At 50.4% G+C, this 17763-nt stretch overlaps 1 protein-coding gene across 2 annotated transcripts in view; it reads right to left on the bottom strand.

The window, feature by feature from the left end:
- PLXNB3 (plexin B3) overlaps positions 1-17733 on the bottom strand; it is a 67033-nt gene extending 49300 nt beyond the window's left edge. For both annotated transcript variants that reach the window (XM_063119395.1, XM_063119396.1), the window contains exons 1-4: positions 17656-17733; positions 11183-11255; positions 4506-5603; positions 4196-4375 (exon numbers count right to left, since the gene is read on the bottom strand). In XM_063119395.1, coding sequence (XP_062975465.1) covers positions 4196-4375; positions 4506-5603; positions 11183-11218 — 1314 coding nt within the window. In that variant the 5' untranslated portion in view covers positions 11219-11255; positions 17656-17733. The remainder of the gene's footprint in view (positions 1-4195; positions 4376-4505; positions 5604-11182; positions 11256-17655) is intronic.
- Between the last annotated feature and the right edge of the window lie 30 nt (positions 17734-17763).

Here is a 17763-nt window from a genome sequence, read left to right as displayed (position 1 = left end):
CTCATATTCCTGGACAAAATCCCCAACAATATGTATTTTTCAGGGTGCACTACCCTCACAAGCAGATAACAATATTTCAAAAATACAAACATACAATTACACACATACACAAACAAACACACAAACTTTCAGCAGTAGTAGCTAAAAAATTTAAGCAACAAAAGCAGACTGGAATAAATGAGTCTTTAGGTTGTTTTTTAAGCCAGGGAAGGAGTTCCGAAGATGTAGGGCCATCACTGAGAAAGCCCTGTCTCTTTCTACCTGGCAGCCTAATAGCTCTTGTTGATGAGCGCTGATCTGTGCATGCGCTAGGACTCAACGAGGGACGAGGACATGGGTGGAGAAGAAGCAAGCAACTGACTGCTTGCTTCTCTTCTGCCTGAAACTGAAAGAGGGTGGAACTGACTGTGGAATATATAGCTGTGGACGCTATCACCCTCTCAGCCCAATTCCTAAGCTGCACCTCATCCAGGATCCTTTGAACAGCAAGGGATGATACTCCTTTTCAGTTTAAAGCAGGGGTGGGCAGACATCAGGCTTGCAGCATCTTCTTTGGTTTTTATTAAAAACTCCAGGTCCAAAAGACAAGGTCTGGTGCAAAAGACATTGCTGAGATTCACACAATCACAGGGGGAGAGTAAGCCACGGTGGGTTATTTCATCTCTATGTGCATGCTGGTCATGAGCTGTCTAATTAGCATCATTACCCTCGGCAGAGGCAGGTTGTCGTGACATCTGAGCCCAATGAGGGTGGGTAGCTGGCACCATCTTGCCCTTCACCTCAGGCGGCAAAATGCCTTGGGATGGCCCAGGTGGGGATAGGGTGGGGAGTCATTTTGTTGTTGCTAATGTTAAGCAACGTGGGAGACAGAAATCCTTGCTGATCTACTGCAAATCACCAAGAGATCTGCACCTTCTGACCATCCCCAGCTAAAAATACTGCATGGTAACAGGGGGCGGCCTCAGAGGCTAACTATCTTTTCCCAGCCCATGAATTTTCACTTGTACAGAAAAAGGAAGGCTCAGAACAGAAAGTGACAATGCGCCTTTGCCAGGCTTCTGGAAGTCCCGCTCAGCACCAGGCTGGCTGTGGAGATTTCGCCCAATACTCCCCACGCAGTTTCAAGCTTAGTTCCACAGCTGGTACACACGATGCTGCCTTATGCCCGAATGAAACTATTGACCAAGTCAAATGCCTACTCTGGCTGGAAAGCCACTCTCCCTGGGGCCACAAGCAGAGGTTTCTTCTCGCATCTTTGTGCTACCCAAGATCCTTCAGCTGCAGAGGACTGAGCCCAAGGCCTTCCTCCACATGCAAACCATGGACACTTCCCAGCTAGAAGCTGGCTTTAACAAATGAAAGCAGAGATTCTCAGGATGCTACATTCTGCCCAATTCTGAACTTAAGCAATACAATCGTAGGGGTGCGGAATATAAGGTGCCCTCCAGATGCTGTAATCCAAAACTTCAAGACCAATTCAGCAGGGCCAATGGACAGGAATTCTGGGAGTTATAGTCCAAGACATCTGGATGGCATCAGATTGCCTACCCCTTACACTGTGGAGCTTTGTGGGCTGGATGAACCATATCCTGAGTAAACTGCAGTGCATGGAGCTAGGGACAGAGGAACTCTCTAGGAACGCCCACCCACATTTCCTGGTGCAGCTGCTCAACCGGATGAAACACTAACAGATCCTATATTGGCAGAACTTCCAACCCTACTGGGGGCCCAATCTGGCCCGGGGTGTGTGTGTTTCCCTAGATGACCACAGCCCTTCTCCTGGCACCACTCCCTTCCCCCCTCCCCAACCATTGATTGTTTGGTGGTTTCATGGTTTTTTCATGTGTCCCCAACACATGTCCCCCCAAGGCTGTTACTGACAGCGCATAGTTAAATTATGGAATTCACTACCAGAAGATGTAGTAATGACCAACAATTTGGATGGCTTTAAAAGGGGGTTGGAAAAATTCCTGGAGGAGAAGGCTATCAATGGCTACTAACCCTGATGGTTGTGTGCTATCTCCAGTTTTCGAGGCAGTAAGCCTGTGCACCATGGGAAACATGGGTGGGAGGGCACTGTTGCACCATGTCCTGCTTTGTGAGTCCCTGGTCAACAGCTAGTTGGCCACTGTGTGAGCAGAGTGCTGGACTAGATGGACTCTTGGTCTGATCCAACGGGACTCTTCTTATGTTCTTAAAGTAAAATATGCTGACATTTTTGGCTCCGCCTCTTTTGCCTTCAGCCCCGCCCTACATGAGAATGCAGCCCCCAAGATTGTGCCCTTATCCTCCATGACTTTGTCTAGCAATTCTGCCAGAGCTGAAAGACTGATAGTAGATACCTTATGCCCCAGAAGGGTCTATTCTCACTTCCCTTCTTTGGAGAAATCAGAATTCCCATGGGGTTCCTTGCCCTATGATACTCACATTTAGACAGATTGCTCATGATGCAGTTAGCTCTTACTTTGCTCTTCCACCGTTATATTCATATATACCTTCTACAATGTGTGTGTCTGTGAGTTTATGTACGTGTGTGTGTGTGTCTATTTGTGCATATTTGTAATGCTTATAAATATCATTCAGATGCATCAGCATTATTAACCAAATCTTTAAGGTAACACAATGGTAATACTTTAGGATTTTGCGATATTAACCAAGCGGTGATTTTAGATTTCAGGCATGGCATGGGAAAGACGGGGGAAGAGGGGCCATCTGACTGCAAGTAGGTGCTGGCACAGCACACATAAAACTTGCAATTTTAAAAAGCCTGACACCTGCAATTAAACCAAACCAAACCAAACCATCAGAGCCAACCTAACCCCACAAACAGGCTGAGTCAAATGAGCCCTGCCTGTATAAGATGATATTGGTCCTTCATTTCTGGGAAAGTGGAGTCCCAGACTAAGAGGGAGGAGGAAATATTATGGGCCAAGCATAGCCTAGTATTTTAAAAAAACAAAAACAGAAAAGTTACATTTTGCTCCAAACTCTGCACTCTAAACTAAATTCAGCAAACTCAAAACATTATGCAATTTAAGCAAATTTGTGCATGTTCAGCTTGCACAGGTTTAAATTCTGCTTCTGCTAGTTATGGGGAGGAGCAAAAGACCCATGCAGGTAAGACCCATTCCAGGTAAGAGTGAGTGAGAGAGAGAGAGAGAGGTTGATGAACCTGCAACCATTTCCAAATTCTGTGGCTTGCAAATAGTGCTAGCAATCCCCTCCTTCACCTCCCCCACACAACTGGGATCTCCAAGCCTCTGCAAAGGAATTACTGTGACTTCTGCTGGGCTAAGAGGTACTGAGTTTCCTACTCCATGTCTCAAACCTGAAACGGTATAGAGCCAAAAGCCATAGGATCCTAGGATTTGTGGGCTCTGCCCCAAACTCTGCACATCTGGCCCAAAGCCATAACCAGACGTCTTGGAGCGCCAACCTACTGAAACACAGCTACTTCTGGGATGGAGGTGCCATCGGTGCAGCCCCTGTTGCAAGAATTGAGGAAATATAAACAGGAACCACATGTACAACATTTGGGACTAACTACATGCTACCAAAGTACAGTCCTCCGCCCCACTTCCTATTTTCCTTCAGGAAGATCTGCTATAAACACCCGGAGGGGGGGGGAGGTGTCCTTCCCATTGCCGCTGCTTTTTCACCCAAGAAAAAACTGCCTTTTTCAAGAGAGGGTGAACAAAAGGGCTGCCAGGGTTTGCTACCTGAGCACGCATGCATTCGATGTGCCCTGCAGAGGCATCAGGCACATTGCACACAACACTCGTTTCGTTTCATTTCCTATATTTTTATACTGCCCCATAGCTGAGGATGGGGAGAACCAAAACCAAACCAAACCAAAACATGCTCAAGTAGAAAAGTGGGTGCGAGTCTGAATAAATAAATATGGCGGAGGAAGAATTGCACAAATGCCTATTTTTAACATGTGCACAGAGGTGTGGGATCTCTCAATCAGAGCGGCTTCCAAATGCAAGTAGGGCAAGGAAAAGCTAATCCAGCAGTTTATCCCAGTCTAGTGCCTTAATGCTTCCCCAACCTAGTGATGTGGTGGGCTAACTCTCGTAATCCCCAGCCAGCATGGGAATGATGGGAGTTATAGTCCACCACATCTAGAGGACATCAGGATACAGCTCAGGTTACAGTTACTGCAACACACACGCACACCCCTCACAAGCATTACCTTATGCAGCTGCCCAATGCCATCCCCAAGGAAGGCAATGGTATGTCCCGTTTCTACCATGGCTACCACAGCTGTCAGTCTCGGCACAGTGGCTAGAAGGGCCTCAGCCACCAGGGGCTTCCGGCTAGCAATGGGACTAGGTGTGTGTTCATCTCCACAGGGGTAAGACTCTGGGGACTCCTAAAAATAAATAAATAAATAAGTAAAATGAAAAACAGAAGGTTGGAATGCAGCCACTTGTTGTGTGGGGGGCAGGTGACCCTCTCCCCACAAAATGCAGGCAGCCCCTTCCCTCTTCTCTCCCTCTCACCTTGGGTAATGAGTTGCAGCGAGAGGACACCCCATAGGCAATGACAGCCTCCTCCTCCTTGGTTGGGCCTATCCCGGCCGAGGTGTAACACAGCCGCCGTGTCCGCTCCATGGCTTCATTGACCTCACTCAAACTGTACGCACACAGCACTGTCTGCGCCGTTGGAGATGCCGTGGAGCCCTGCCCGGCGGCTAAGACCACAAAGATGGTTTTCCCTTTCCCTGCAAAGCCAGGTGCCAAATACACAGCTTGAGCCAGGTTATAAACCTGCCCTTTTGCATCCCGGCATTCAAGGGGAAGCTCGACGTAAGAATAGAGGTTCGTGTCTTCCATGCAGCTCCGGGAGAGGTAGACGCGATACTCCAGCTGTGCCTTGGCTCCGCGCCGAGAGAACAGGAAGTAGACATAGCCGTCGGAAGCAAAGGCACCCGCATAGCTATTGTTGTAGTCGGAGAAGTCACCCACCACCAGCTTGCCCATCCCATCGTTGGAGAAGGCCTGGGCTCCTTCCAGCTGCCGGATGGTGAATGGCGGGATCCCCCCGGAGAGCTTTGAGGTCAGCCCCCGGCCCACGAAGAGCAGGTCACGGCCATCGTGTCGCCCCACCAAACCCACAGTCGAAACCCGTGGCTCGTTGGCTGCCACAAACTGATTGTCACCTGGATCTTCGGGGCGGTACAGCACTTTGTTAAGATCCGCAAGGGCTCGCTTCTCGCACACACCCTGGAAGAGCTGACCACACACCACCAGCTCCCCAGCCCGCTCGTTGGGCAACAGGAGCTTGTTGGAGTTGTCCGTGAGCCGGGCCTGCGGGCAGTCGCGGGGATCACGGAAAGGGAAACACTCGGTACTGTCTGGGGCCGGCCCCGTGCGGACACGCAGCATCAGCCTTATCTCAGGGCTCAGCTGGTACAAAGCGTTGACAGCACCCACGTACAGCACCCCTGTGTCCTGAGCTTGGGCTAGATGATTGAAGGTGGCATTGGGGACCAAGAAGGATGGGTAGGAAGGGGGCCGAGCAGCAGGGTACAACGGCAGCAGAAGCATCAGCGCAACCATCAGGCACAGCAGCAGGCGGTCGAGGAACATGGCCAAATCCTGGACAAAAAGGAGGAAAAAAGAAAAGAGATGACCTGTGCTCAACACAGGCGTTTTAAGCACTAGTCCACCAGCCTTAGGAGCAGTGCTGGCTCCATGTTCTGGAGATCCCTTGGGCAAGACCCCCTCAATGGCCCCCCTCTCTCAGTGAGTCTCCCTTCTCTCTCCCATTTTCTCCTCCTCCTCCTCTTTCTCAGCAGTGTTTCCACTTGCTTGCTTGACTGCCAGAGAGCCAAAGAGCAAGCAGGCAGGGGGCATCTCCTGCTCTTCCTTCTCACACCCACCCTTGTCTGGGCCAGGGCGAGAGGCAGGTGAACAAGCAGGATGCAACGGTGAAGAGGAAGAGGAAGTCCAGGGGGGTCTCTTGTCAGTGGGGCCCTGCTGGAGTGTGGGCCCTTGGCCTACCCTTGACACCAGCCCTGCTTAGGAGGCCTAAGATATCTTGGCTCCTTGAGGGCTCCCTTGAATCCAAACGATGCCTGCAGTCCCAGCGCTCCTGGTCCTCAGCGACACTGGCGTCTACCCAAATACACTCCAAATGCCTTTGCTTCTTTGCATCACAGTCTGATCCCCTGTACATGAAACATTACCTTCCGAACTGCTCCAAATGCACCAAGAAACCAAAGCAGCAGGTTGTCTCTTCATTTATTGCTCATAATACTTTAACAAACAGTTTTTAAATAATCATTAGAGACCGGAGCACTGCAAGCTCTACTATCAGATGTGCATTTTAAAAAGTAAGGGAAGGCAGAAATGAGACCCAGAAACCATAGAATCATAGAATCATAGAATAGTAGAGTTGGAAGGGGCCTATAAGGCCATCAAGTCCAACCCCCCACTCAATGCAGGATTATTTAAGTCACAGTGGGTTGCAGTGGTGGTGGCCATTCTAAATATTCAAGCTGCAGTCACCGTGACTTATCGTGTCATGTGAACCCGGCAAAGGAGGCTTATGCAAGAGTTAAACAACCCTCACAAAACCCTAAAACAGCCCATAGTTTATGGGTTTTAGAGACGTGCAGAGCTTCAAATCTATTATTTTAGAGACTGTGCATTATTGCAGTCTATAAAATAGGTTTATTATTAGGAAATCAGATCAGCTGGAATTCAATGCCTAAAAAAGTAGTGGGCTACAAGATTGCTTTGTCAGATGGTGTTCTTCGCTTCTTGACTTGAGTGTTATTATCAAGCAGGATGAAGACTTAGGTGCAACCCCATAATACTTATCTCTGAATAAGCCCCATTGAAATCTATAGGATGTGTGTCTGAGTAGTCAGGAACACATGGTCTGGCGGGGGCAGCTTCAGAGCTCATGCAGGCCATGTATCAGCCTACACTGGGATGACTGGACTGTTAGTTTCTTTGTTCTTTGTTTCAAGCCTTTTTACTCCGTCCGAAATCTCCCATGCCTGCATGAACTGTAGAGCTGCCCCAGCCAGGGTAGTGAGTGAGTGAGAGAGCGAGAGACAATGAGAGAGCGCTACAGCTAAGAAGCTTCCCTCATTTTTAAAAACTCCTTCAAGCCAGCGCACGTGTCATCCCCAGGTCAATCAGTTGTCTGAAACCAACTCAAGAGCATGCACAATAAAAAAAGGGAGTCAAAGGTGTCTCTGAGCACATGTTGCCTCTAAGCATTATCCACAACCAGAATCTGTTAACAGGGCCAAAATTTGCTACCCCAGCTCACCTCACCTCAGGGTCAGGTCTGCTGTGCTCAGCCCTCTCGCCTTTAACTCAGGGATGGGGAACCTGTTTCAGTCTGAGGCCCACATTCAATTTCAGAGAAGCTCTCAGGGGCCGCATTCCAGCAGCAGGCAGGGTCCAGGGCAAAAGGGGTAGAGCCAAAATACCGAAAATATTACTATTGTTTCTCTTGCTGCCAGTAAATAAGGCTTCGGGGAACCAACCTTTCAGAATGGGGCGGGGGTGGAGGAACCATGCAAATGTTGGAAACCACCAAACGTTTGGCAGTCAGGGGGAAAGGGTGCGTGGTCTTCTGGGGACTCCTGGACGGCCAGATTTGGCCCATGAGCGGGAGGTTAACCACCCCTGCTTAAACCCATTAATACCCCACAAATTTCCCCACAAAATTTAATGAGCTGAAGCCCGGAATTGCTGCGGTCTGTCCCCACATTATGCCACCCCAATAGTTTAGGCATAACTTCTGCCTCCGAATTAAAACTGGAGGTGCACTTTGGCTGAAAGAGCAAAGAGGCTTCCTGTTAGACTGCAGGTGTGGGGAACCTGTGGCCTTCCAGATGTTGTTGAACTCCAGTTCTCATCAGCCCCAGCCAGCAACATCTGGAGGATCACAGGTTCCCTTCCCCTGTGTTGGTGTGTGTAAGAGTAAGAGCTACTCACCCTCACAGGCTCCCTGTCTTCCCTACCCTCACCCAAGTATTCCTGTATGAGTTGCTATTTTGGGCATATTTCTTGATTGCAAGAGGGCCAAGCCAGAGCAATGACTCACACAGACACCCAACAAGAAGCCTCCTCAAGGGAGAGACAATTCTGTTGCATCTCCATACTGGGTGCAATTTAATATCCACCCACCCAACCATGCAGAGATGGGACAGAACGAGCCTGTTCCAGTGAATCCTGCAGAGGCACAGCAGTCAGCCTCTTTTGTGGGCTCACAGGATTGCTTTAATTCTTTAACTGTGCATATTTCTCACGACTCACAAGCAGTTCTTGCACAGCACCAGACTGGGGCTAAACATATTGCTTGGGAAACACTGTGCTAGGCAGGCAGCAGGCACTCCCCAGTTGAACCCTGCTTGCCTCAGGGCCAGTGTCTGCACCAGATTTTCTTTCTTTCTGTCTTTCTTTTGCTGGGTGGGGTCGTAATACACCCCAACAGGAGCCACTGCATCCAGATTTTGTCAATGAGAAGCAAAGTACAAAGTCCCACAAGGAGCCTGGGCAGACACCCCCTCCCTAAGGCTAGCAAAACCAGACTAACTTGTGCAAAATAAGAGACAATGTGCCAATTTGATGACATTTCAAGGAGACAATGGGAGATTTCTTTCCACTCTGCCATCTACATGCCAACAACTGAATCTGGGATTCTAATCACCATTAGTGAGTACAAGTGGGGGAACCAGGCAGGGATCGTCTGGTTTAGTCTGCAGTAAAGAGGTATAATAGGGTGACCATACGAAAGGGAGGACAGGGCTCCTGTATCGTTAACAGTTGTAGAGAAAAGGGATTTTCAGCAGGTGTCATTTGTATACATGCAGCACCTGGTAGAATTCCCTCTTCGTCACAATAGTTAAAGCTGCAGGAGCCCTCCTCTCTTTTGTATCCGGTCAGGAGGGCAGGACTCCTGCAGCTTTAACTGTTATGATGAAGACAAAATTTCACCAGGTGCTACATGCATTCAAATAACAGTTGCTGAAATTCCCTTTTCTATACAACTTTAAAGATACAGGAGTCCTGTCCTCCTATTATTATTATTATATTTATTTGTATCCCGCCTTTTGCCCAATGCTGGGCCTTTTCATATGGTCACCCTAAGGTATAATACCAGGGACAAAGCATCATTTATGGCCGCTACAGAACCCAAGAGTCCTGGCATACAACTTCTCTCTCTCTCTCTCTGACTTACGATGCCTCTGATCTTCAGCCTCAATGCCCCTCCCTCAGACTCCTGCCCTTAGCCCCACCTATTAAATCCCCATCCCTCAAAATGGAGGCTAGTAAGAATGACCCCGGTTCCCCCACCCTTTCCCACAGCGAATCCAAGATGCTGCACTTTGGCCTGCTATAACAATCCACAATCGGTGCTGTCCCAAGACATGTCGCTGACGGAAGAGGATCCCGAATAACAACCTCCCACCCACCCCCATAGCAAAGGCTAATACTTCAACCAGTCTCGTATGCTTTTCAGACACCAATTCCTGCCTTTGTTTATTCCCCATCCTGCTCTTTCCTGGTGCCACCTGAAGCAGATCGCTTCACCAGGGACAGCCCTGTCTACAATTAACTCCATTGAGAAGATGAAAGGGAGGTGACAAAACTATCCCCAAGAGGAAGTGGAAGGAGGCGGGAGGGCCTCTCTCACGCGGCTTTCACCTTGGAAAGGAGTGCCCCCCCTCCCCCTTCCTGACACTGACTGGGATTTAGCAGCCCAGGGAAGGCGATTAAGCCACGTCCCCTTGGAATTAACCGCCCCCCCCCAGCGAGGTCACAGCTCAGGCGCCAGACGTGGCAGGAGAGAGAGTGGCCAGTTGGGGCACAAATGGCATGTGGTTGGGTCTCGGTTTCACTGCCCACTTCTTCACTGTGCCCGTTTCTACCATTTTAAAATTTACCTATTTAAAGGACCTGCAACGGTAGCCACTGCGGGCATATTTAAGACACTCAAAGCGTGTGTGTGTGAGGGGGGGGGGAGACAAACTGGGAACGTGATTGTTGGCGTTTACTGTATATGTTAACTTTTAATTCTTATTTTTTAAATCAACAATGCACTGAAGGGGAGGGGAAGGGGGACATTGCATTCAGTCTCACAGATTCAGCAACCTCCGTGGGGAGCCGAGACAGGATTGGAGCGTGAACTGGCAACCTCACTTGCACCTTGGCGGGGGAACCATTAGTATGCAAAGAATGGGACTGCAAGTTTGCACAGCCTTCTCTTCACAGCCCACCGCAGACCGGCCAGACAGATGCCATCAGGAAGAGGGTACTTAAGGGAGGGGGGGAACCCTGCTCCTTTTCCGACTCTGCTCCAATTCCCCAGGCCCAGCTGTTGCCTAAGCACACAGATGTGAAGGTGTTCCCCCCCCAGCCCCTTCTTTCCCGTGGAATCCCAACCCAGCAACACACGCACACACACACACACCACCACCACCCTTTCCCATCTCATCACTGAGAAAATGGAACCATCTGCCTGCCAGGGGCAGGAGCGGGAGCAGCACCCAGACATTCAACATCCTGGCTGGCTGGAAATCAAACCTTCTGTCTCCCCCGCCACGCATTCCATCTCCCCGCACCCAGTCTTAGGTGTGTGTGTGGGGGGGGGGCAGTCGGGAAGCAAGGGACCACTAGAGCTTAGAGTCAGCCCTCCCCCATCTCTTCCCTCCTGGCAACAGCTGGAAGGAAGCCGAGGCGAAACATGCAGAAACACCACCATCAGGCACACACACACACACACACACACACCCAAATCTCTGGGGAAGGTGGGAGAGGTATAGACATAGACAATGGCACAGGGGTGGGGCTGTCAAGGAGACAAAAGCCCCCCTACACACACAGAGAGAGAGAGAGACACTTCCAGGAAAATAATCCAGGCTCCCAATTTCAAATATACTTTCTTGGCTTGGCAGACCAACCCAAAACGGCTGTCAAAGTGTACCACGGGGTGGCATCTAATACCAAGTTATCTGCCAGGGAAAGAGGTCAGCCCACCAAAGCGGATGTTTCCAGTATCGACTTCCAGGAGATACACACGCCCTCACCCACAACTCTGCTCCCAGGGACTGGACCCTGGAATTCTAGCACCCCAGCTGGCCCATTTCCTCCCTTGTTCAATCCCATTTTTGGCCCAGACCGTTTCGCCTCCCGACACTTCCAGTGCTTACCGGTTGGCCGCGCTGGGGGCATTTCAGCTCCCACATGGTAGCGTCAGCAGGCAGCAGGGCTCCACAGACATGCCTACGGGTGGAGGAACAAGATAAGACGGCGTGTGAGTTGACGCGGAGGGGAGAGGCGGGGTGGGGGTGGGGGTTAGATGGCGATTCAAGGCTGCATCAATGGCTGCTGTGATAACCTCCCCCCAATCAAAGCCCCCACTGTTCCCATCTCGGCTGTGCCATCACAGAGCCACACGGGGCTAAAGGGGCCCATTATCCCATGGAAATTGAGCTCTCACAGCTCTTATACACATGTTACTGGCACCCCAGAGAAAATGAAATGGGATGGCGGGGGGGGGGGGGGAAGGCGGAGGTGGGTGCAGAATGGAGGACATTGCCCGAGTTAGGAGAAAGAAGGCAGCTATTGCAGGGCTGGGCTATCAGCTGATCAGATGAGTGTGGGGAGGGGGTCTGAGGCAGCAAGAAATGGGCAGGTCAGGACTTGTGTTTAGCCCTTGGGTGGGGAACAGAGGAATCACTTGTAATTTGTTTGCATGGAGTTATTGATTAATTGGAAGGGGCACAGAGAGAGAGAGAGAGAGAGAGAGAGAGAGAGAGAGAGAGAGAGAGAGATGTGGGTGTGGCCATGCCTGGTTTGCAGGAACCCGAGGGGACCTTTAAAAAATAATAATAATTGAGGGGATTTTGGGAAGCGGGGGAAGGAGGAAATCAGAGCATCACAAGCCTGGCCTGGGACATTTTAATAAAAAGGTTAAGAAGGGCAAAACGGAGGCATTGTGCAAGGAAGATTTCTTTACAAACCTATTTCCAAATTAGGAATCCTATTTCCAAACTTTTCTGGCCATTTTGCTGGGTGTTGCAGCTCCCTCACCCCTTCTCATGGAGCCAAGACAATGCGCGGAGGAAGAAACGTTTCCTTGAATTAACAGGGGGGGGGGTTCCAAACTACTGGGAAGTTCTCCTGCACAAGACGTATTGCAGTGAGCGCCCGTTTATTTCGATAGAGACGGCACAGAGCTTCCCAATGGACTGAGTCCCATTGACCAGAAACTGTGGCTAGTTGAGGCAGCTCCTTCAGGACAAGGCTACCCCTGGAGTATGAAAGGGGCTAGATGTAACTGAGCAAACCTTTGGCTGGATTCTGAAATGACCGCACCAAAACGACACACCAAGCTTTTCGTGGGCTTGGCAGAGACTGCTGCCCAGAGCCAGCCAGCTGTCCTGCTAATGCTTGCCTTGCCAGTGACCCCCACCCCCACCCCACTTCTAACCTCAATCCCTGGAAACAGCCCTCTCCCCTGGCTCTCCCAGGCAATTATTATACCACCACCCACTGCACCATTATAGCACAGTAGTGATTTCCATTAAAGGCCCATCGATTCTTGTTTGCTGGCTCCAGGAAGCTGTCGAATCTGGGACATTTTTGCCTGAGCAGGGAGGGGCGGGACATTCCCTTTAAGGCAGCGGGGGCAAGAGTAAGGCTGCAGTCAGTGATGCAGGGAGAAGTAGGGTGGGGAAGTGCTGGGAATTAAACAGCGTGTATATATGTGTGCAAAAGGCAAAAACTAAGGGATTAGGAAGAAGAGTACGAGGTGTTCCTTCACTAGGCCTTCCCCAGGTACCTGAACCCTGCCATGTTTGGTCCCACCTAGTTCTTGCCTTGCCTGCAAAGTTAGGAATGGGCAAATTCACACCCCTGCTCCAAACTCCATCTTGTCCCACACTTCTGTCATCCCCCCACCTATCACCAGCAGCACCCCAGGCGGGGTGGGGTGGGGGCCTGGGAGTCCACGACAGAGGCCTCCCTCAACTGGAAGAAGCAGAGGCTGAGAAGGTGTCAGGGTCAGCAAGAAGTTGCTGTTCCTTGGCGGCCACCCAGCGCAGCCGCCCCCACAGCGGGAAGCAGGCGTGGGGAGAGCCATGCCAGTCCAGGCTGAATGCCCCCTTTGTTTGGCTCGGGGCAGGGACAGAACCACCCCTGATAAGGGTCCAGGGGACAATGAAAGACTTTGGCTCAGGGAGTTCATCACTGGCGGGTTTAACCCTACCAATACCAAAGCCCATCCTGAGTGGGGGGGACGGAGGAAACATTAGCAGGTGGAGGAAACTGCTCTCTCTCTCTCTCTTCTACCGCTCCCCCACCACGCAAACATGCATCATACTCCCCACTGAGCCTCATCCGCCAAAAAGAGGAGAAAGGTCGGAGGAGCTGCGGAGGGCTGGGACACACGGATGATGGTGCGGGAGGAAATCAATGGGGCTTTGAGCGCCTTCCTGGGTAACAAGCTCTGGGGTAGGAAAAAGCATTGAGGACTGAAAGAGGGCGTCAAAGCAAGTCAGAGCGTGAAGCGAAAAGAAACAGAAGAGGAAATGTGGGGCAGACGTGAAGGGACCACAGACAAGGGGGGATGGCCGGGGAGGGGGAGAGACTGGTACCTCGCCACAAGCCACTCTTGTTTCCTAACTCCATATGCTTCACATGTACAGAGGTCCTATTGGCACTGCTCCCCTGAGCACTGAGGCACATGCGCCCTCACATCTTTCAATGAATACCTAGGCGGTTTAGTTCAGTTCCAGCAACAGGCACACACTGACACACCCACCCAACAGCCTACCACCATTCCCCCACAGTGTCATTGGTACCCCCCGGATCCTCCACCACAGATTTCTTGCTCATGAGAGCCTCAGGCTCCCTGCGCACACCTGCTTCAGTGGGAGAGCAGGTTCTCACTTCGCCTGCAAGGTGCCTGCTACCGCCTCCTGCCTCTGCACAGGTTGCTACACTGGGCAAGTCAGCATCAAACCCAACCCAGCACTGCTGCCGGTGGTGCCCGCAAGAGCAAAAATCATGGGCGGCCTCTGATAATCCCTCACATGCAGCAGCAAGTGTGGGGCTGGGAACTGCGGCAGGCCCCCACGGAAAGGGAGCGAAACACCAGAAGTGCCTATGCAGCAAGTGTGTGTGTGTGTGTGAGAGAGAGAGAGAGAGAGAGAAAGAGAGAGAGAGATGAGTTAGGGATGAGAGACAATCCCACAGCTGGGAGGAGCGGGGGCTTAACTAGGTATCAGCAGATGAGAAGAGACCCCCAAACCAAGGTCTAAGATGGGATCACAGGCCTAACCCCAACTATCCTAAGCTACAGCAATGTCCCCACACTCCCAAGCAGGGCACATTGGAGAGAGACAGAGATAATCACTATGTTTGTTATATAATCCAGGCAGACATTAAGCACTATTTGCTAGTCAATGGTAAACAGTCCCATTAAGGGGAGACAGGCTCTAATCCCCCCCTACGCTGTGTGAAGGGAGGAGGGGAAGGAGAGAACAACATTGCTACAGGATTAGAATCATGTGATTCTGAGTTCTTGGCAAATCCAGTCCATCCCCAACTCCCGCTCAACACCATCCCACTCCAGAGCTTAACCATGCACTGACCAAAATCTCTAGGGACGAAGGCAGTGTGGTGGAACACCTCTTGCAGTGTCTTCTGCTCAGGCCTCCCCCCTCCCGCACCCATAAATACATTCCACTTTAGAAAGATGAAGCAACCAACCAACCAAACACCTATTGTGAACTTAATAGCTGTGTGACTGATGGTAGCCAGGCCTGTTGGGACTTGCTCAGGAGTCAACAGCAGAGAGCTTTAGTCGGGGGGGGGGGGGGGGAGGCTCCCACCTCACTCCCACCTACAGTGGCCGGCCCCATTCAGAAGACACCTTCAGCCACAGCGAATAAGGCCTTTTGCCTTAGTCACCATAATTAAAGCCATAGTTTAAGGTGTCTTCTGAACAGGGCCACAGTTTGCCCTACAGCCCTCCAACAATTGCCCACACACCCAAAACTCAGAACTGTACCCAGCTCGCCCAGGAATAACCCCCTCCCATACCTACCCTTAAAAATAATTTTAAATAAATAAAATAACTATCGAAGAGCTTGACTGCCTCACTTCTGATTCCTGAAGCACCCCCTTGCCTTTTGTAATCCGAACACCTGCAATATCATAAAAACCAGGCTGGGTAACACTTGGCAGATCCATTTGGCTATCCCCACTTCAAATCGCAAGGGAAAGGAGAGGGGAGAAAGAAAAGTACGATGGAGGGAAAGGCAAAATCCGCACGGGGTGACGTTAACTTAGCAAACCGGTGGGGGGTGTCGGACTTTTTCCAGACTACTCATATCCAAATGGATCTGTTAATACCACTCACCCTTCCTTGCTCTATAATGTTATTTGTATTTTATGCTCAAGTTTTTGTTGTGTCTGTAAATATTTACATAATTTAATACATTGCATTAATAAAAAGAACCTCGTCAAAAACATAAAACAACTTGAAGAGAAGGGTACACAAGTCTGGTTTCAACACAGGCTCTACCACAGGTGACACCATGCTATGGTGCAGCCAGGGCGGGACCCTCCATTTGATTTCGGTGAAGGGGTCATCAAACGGTTTAACTTTTTTGTTGTGTTTGCAAAGATAGAGGAGAGCTATCTGCTTAGTACCAAGAGAAACTAGCATCACCACACACAAACAAACACACATTAGGAAGCTACCTTAAACTGATTTGTCCATCGAGCTCAGGAATTATGGTTGACATACTGACTAGCAGATGTAGAACCTCAAATGGGTGGAACTGATCGCAAATTCATCCTACCTGTGACCTTGTTTAATGAAAGAGTAGCACTTAATTTCTATTTTATTTTATTTTTTAAATGATGAAAGCACTTAAGGCCACCTGGAATCTGGCAGCCCTTCTCTCTTAATACCAGACATGTGGGGTGTCTCTGTAATTACCCAATGCAAAGGGAAATGCACTCTACACTTCCTCAGGAACACTTTTATTTTATGTTCCAAGAGTGATCCCTGGCAATGAAATCAGATGTCAGGGCTGAGCCCTGGCACAAATTAAGTCCTTGGGGAATGTCTTTCTGCAAATCAGTCAGTCGTGCCACTCCCCAGTAAGAGAAACAGCACCGAATGACCTGAGCGACTGAGGAAGTTGGTATTTAGGGAGAGAAAAGTTACGACCTTCCCCAAATTCACACTGACTCAAATTTCACTTCTTTTCCTGGAAAAGATAGGACGTGAACAAAAATAAACTGGGAATCCCCCCCCCCAGTCGGTCATAAAATAACCCACCTTTAGGATTCTAGTTTATTTTTCCCCAGAAGCTTAATCAAAACTCAAAACTATGAAATATAAGAGCTACATAATACAGTCCCCAAAATGAGTGCTGTCAAATATCAACCAAACATGCCCTCAAACAAGTATTGTACCCTTTGCCTGGCCTGACGAGGCCTGCCCAGGACTCACTCCCCATAGTTTTAGAAGAGTGATCACAACTCTGCTCCATCCACACCCTGTCCAGGCACCTGTTTCCCAGTCCTCTTTAGAATCTTGTAGCCAATCCAGTTAGTCAAATGCAGACAAACAAGTAGACACAAAGCATTATACTCTATAAGGAACGCTGGTGCCACAGACCTTGAGAAAGTGTGGAGGCAGAATCTGGGGAAGCCAGCCTTTCAAAAGAACCTTCCGCTTGTACTTTTTCATCTGCCTTCTCCCACTCCCCAAGTTCAACAATTTCACATCCTTCCACTTCTTCATGCCTCTGTTCAAAAGCACACCTTCTAAGAGCCGGTTGCGCTGCAACAATTATCACGTTGGACTGGGACCAGGGAGACAGACCCAGGTTCAAGCCCCCACTTGGCCAGGAAGCTCACTGGGTGACTTTAAGCCAGTCCTTGACTCTCAGCCTGATCTACCTCGCAGGGTTGTTGTGAAGATAAAATGGAGAGAAGGCCCCCTTGAGTTCCTTGCAAGAGGAACAAAGGTGGGAAATACACTCACCCACCCCACACATCTAATAAAATAAAGAAGTACTTTCTGTTTGGGGGGGGGGGAAACTAGAATACAAAGGGGAAGGGGATTGCAGAGTAAGAAAAAAATAATTAGAATAGATAATACAGATGGGTGGAGGAATTCAAGGGGGCTAAAGGGAGGGGTCGCCAGAGAAAGAGAGACTGGGGAAAGCTTACGAGAAAGGCGAGAGCGGCGTTGGACTGTCTGGAGAACGAATAGGGAAATGCAGCTGAAAGACCGAAAATCGGAGGAGCGACAAGTTTGGGAAGCGACAGGAGACAGGAAGGAGAAAGAGGATCCCGGCGGGGTGGGACCCTGGACAGGGGAGGGAAGGAGCGCTTTGGGGAGAAGGATACACGGAGGGGCGCGCGCGGGTGCTTGTTTGATTAGGAAACGAAGCACGAGGGGGGGGGGATTTCACCAGCCCCTCCAACGGGAAGGGGGAGAGAGAAATTAGGGTCTCCAGAAGACGTCGGAACAAGTAAGGGGCGGCAGCGGCGGGCGTGGGGGAAGAGGACAGATGCGATCCGTCCCCTAGTCAAGAGGGCTCCAAGCGCGCCCCTCGGTTCCCCCCACCCCCCAAGCGCCACGGATGCCACTTACCTGGCGAGCCAAGTTACGAAGAACTTGCCGCCCGGTCGCCGCTCCCAGCCCGCAGCCGCTCCCGGGCAGCGGCACCGATTGTACCAGCAGCCACTCCCCCACAATGCA

The sequence above is a fragment of the Elgaria multicarinata genome, chromosome 3 (assembly GCF_023053635.1).
Source record: "Elgaria multicarinata webbii isolate HBS135686 ecotype San Diego chromosome 3, rElgMul1.1.pri, whole genome shotgun sequence".
NCBI lineage: Eukaryota > Metazoa > Chordata > Lepidosauria > Squamata > Anguidae > Elgaria > Elgaria multicarinata.
This window is presented reverse-complemented; position numbering and strand designations above follow the sequence as displayed.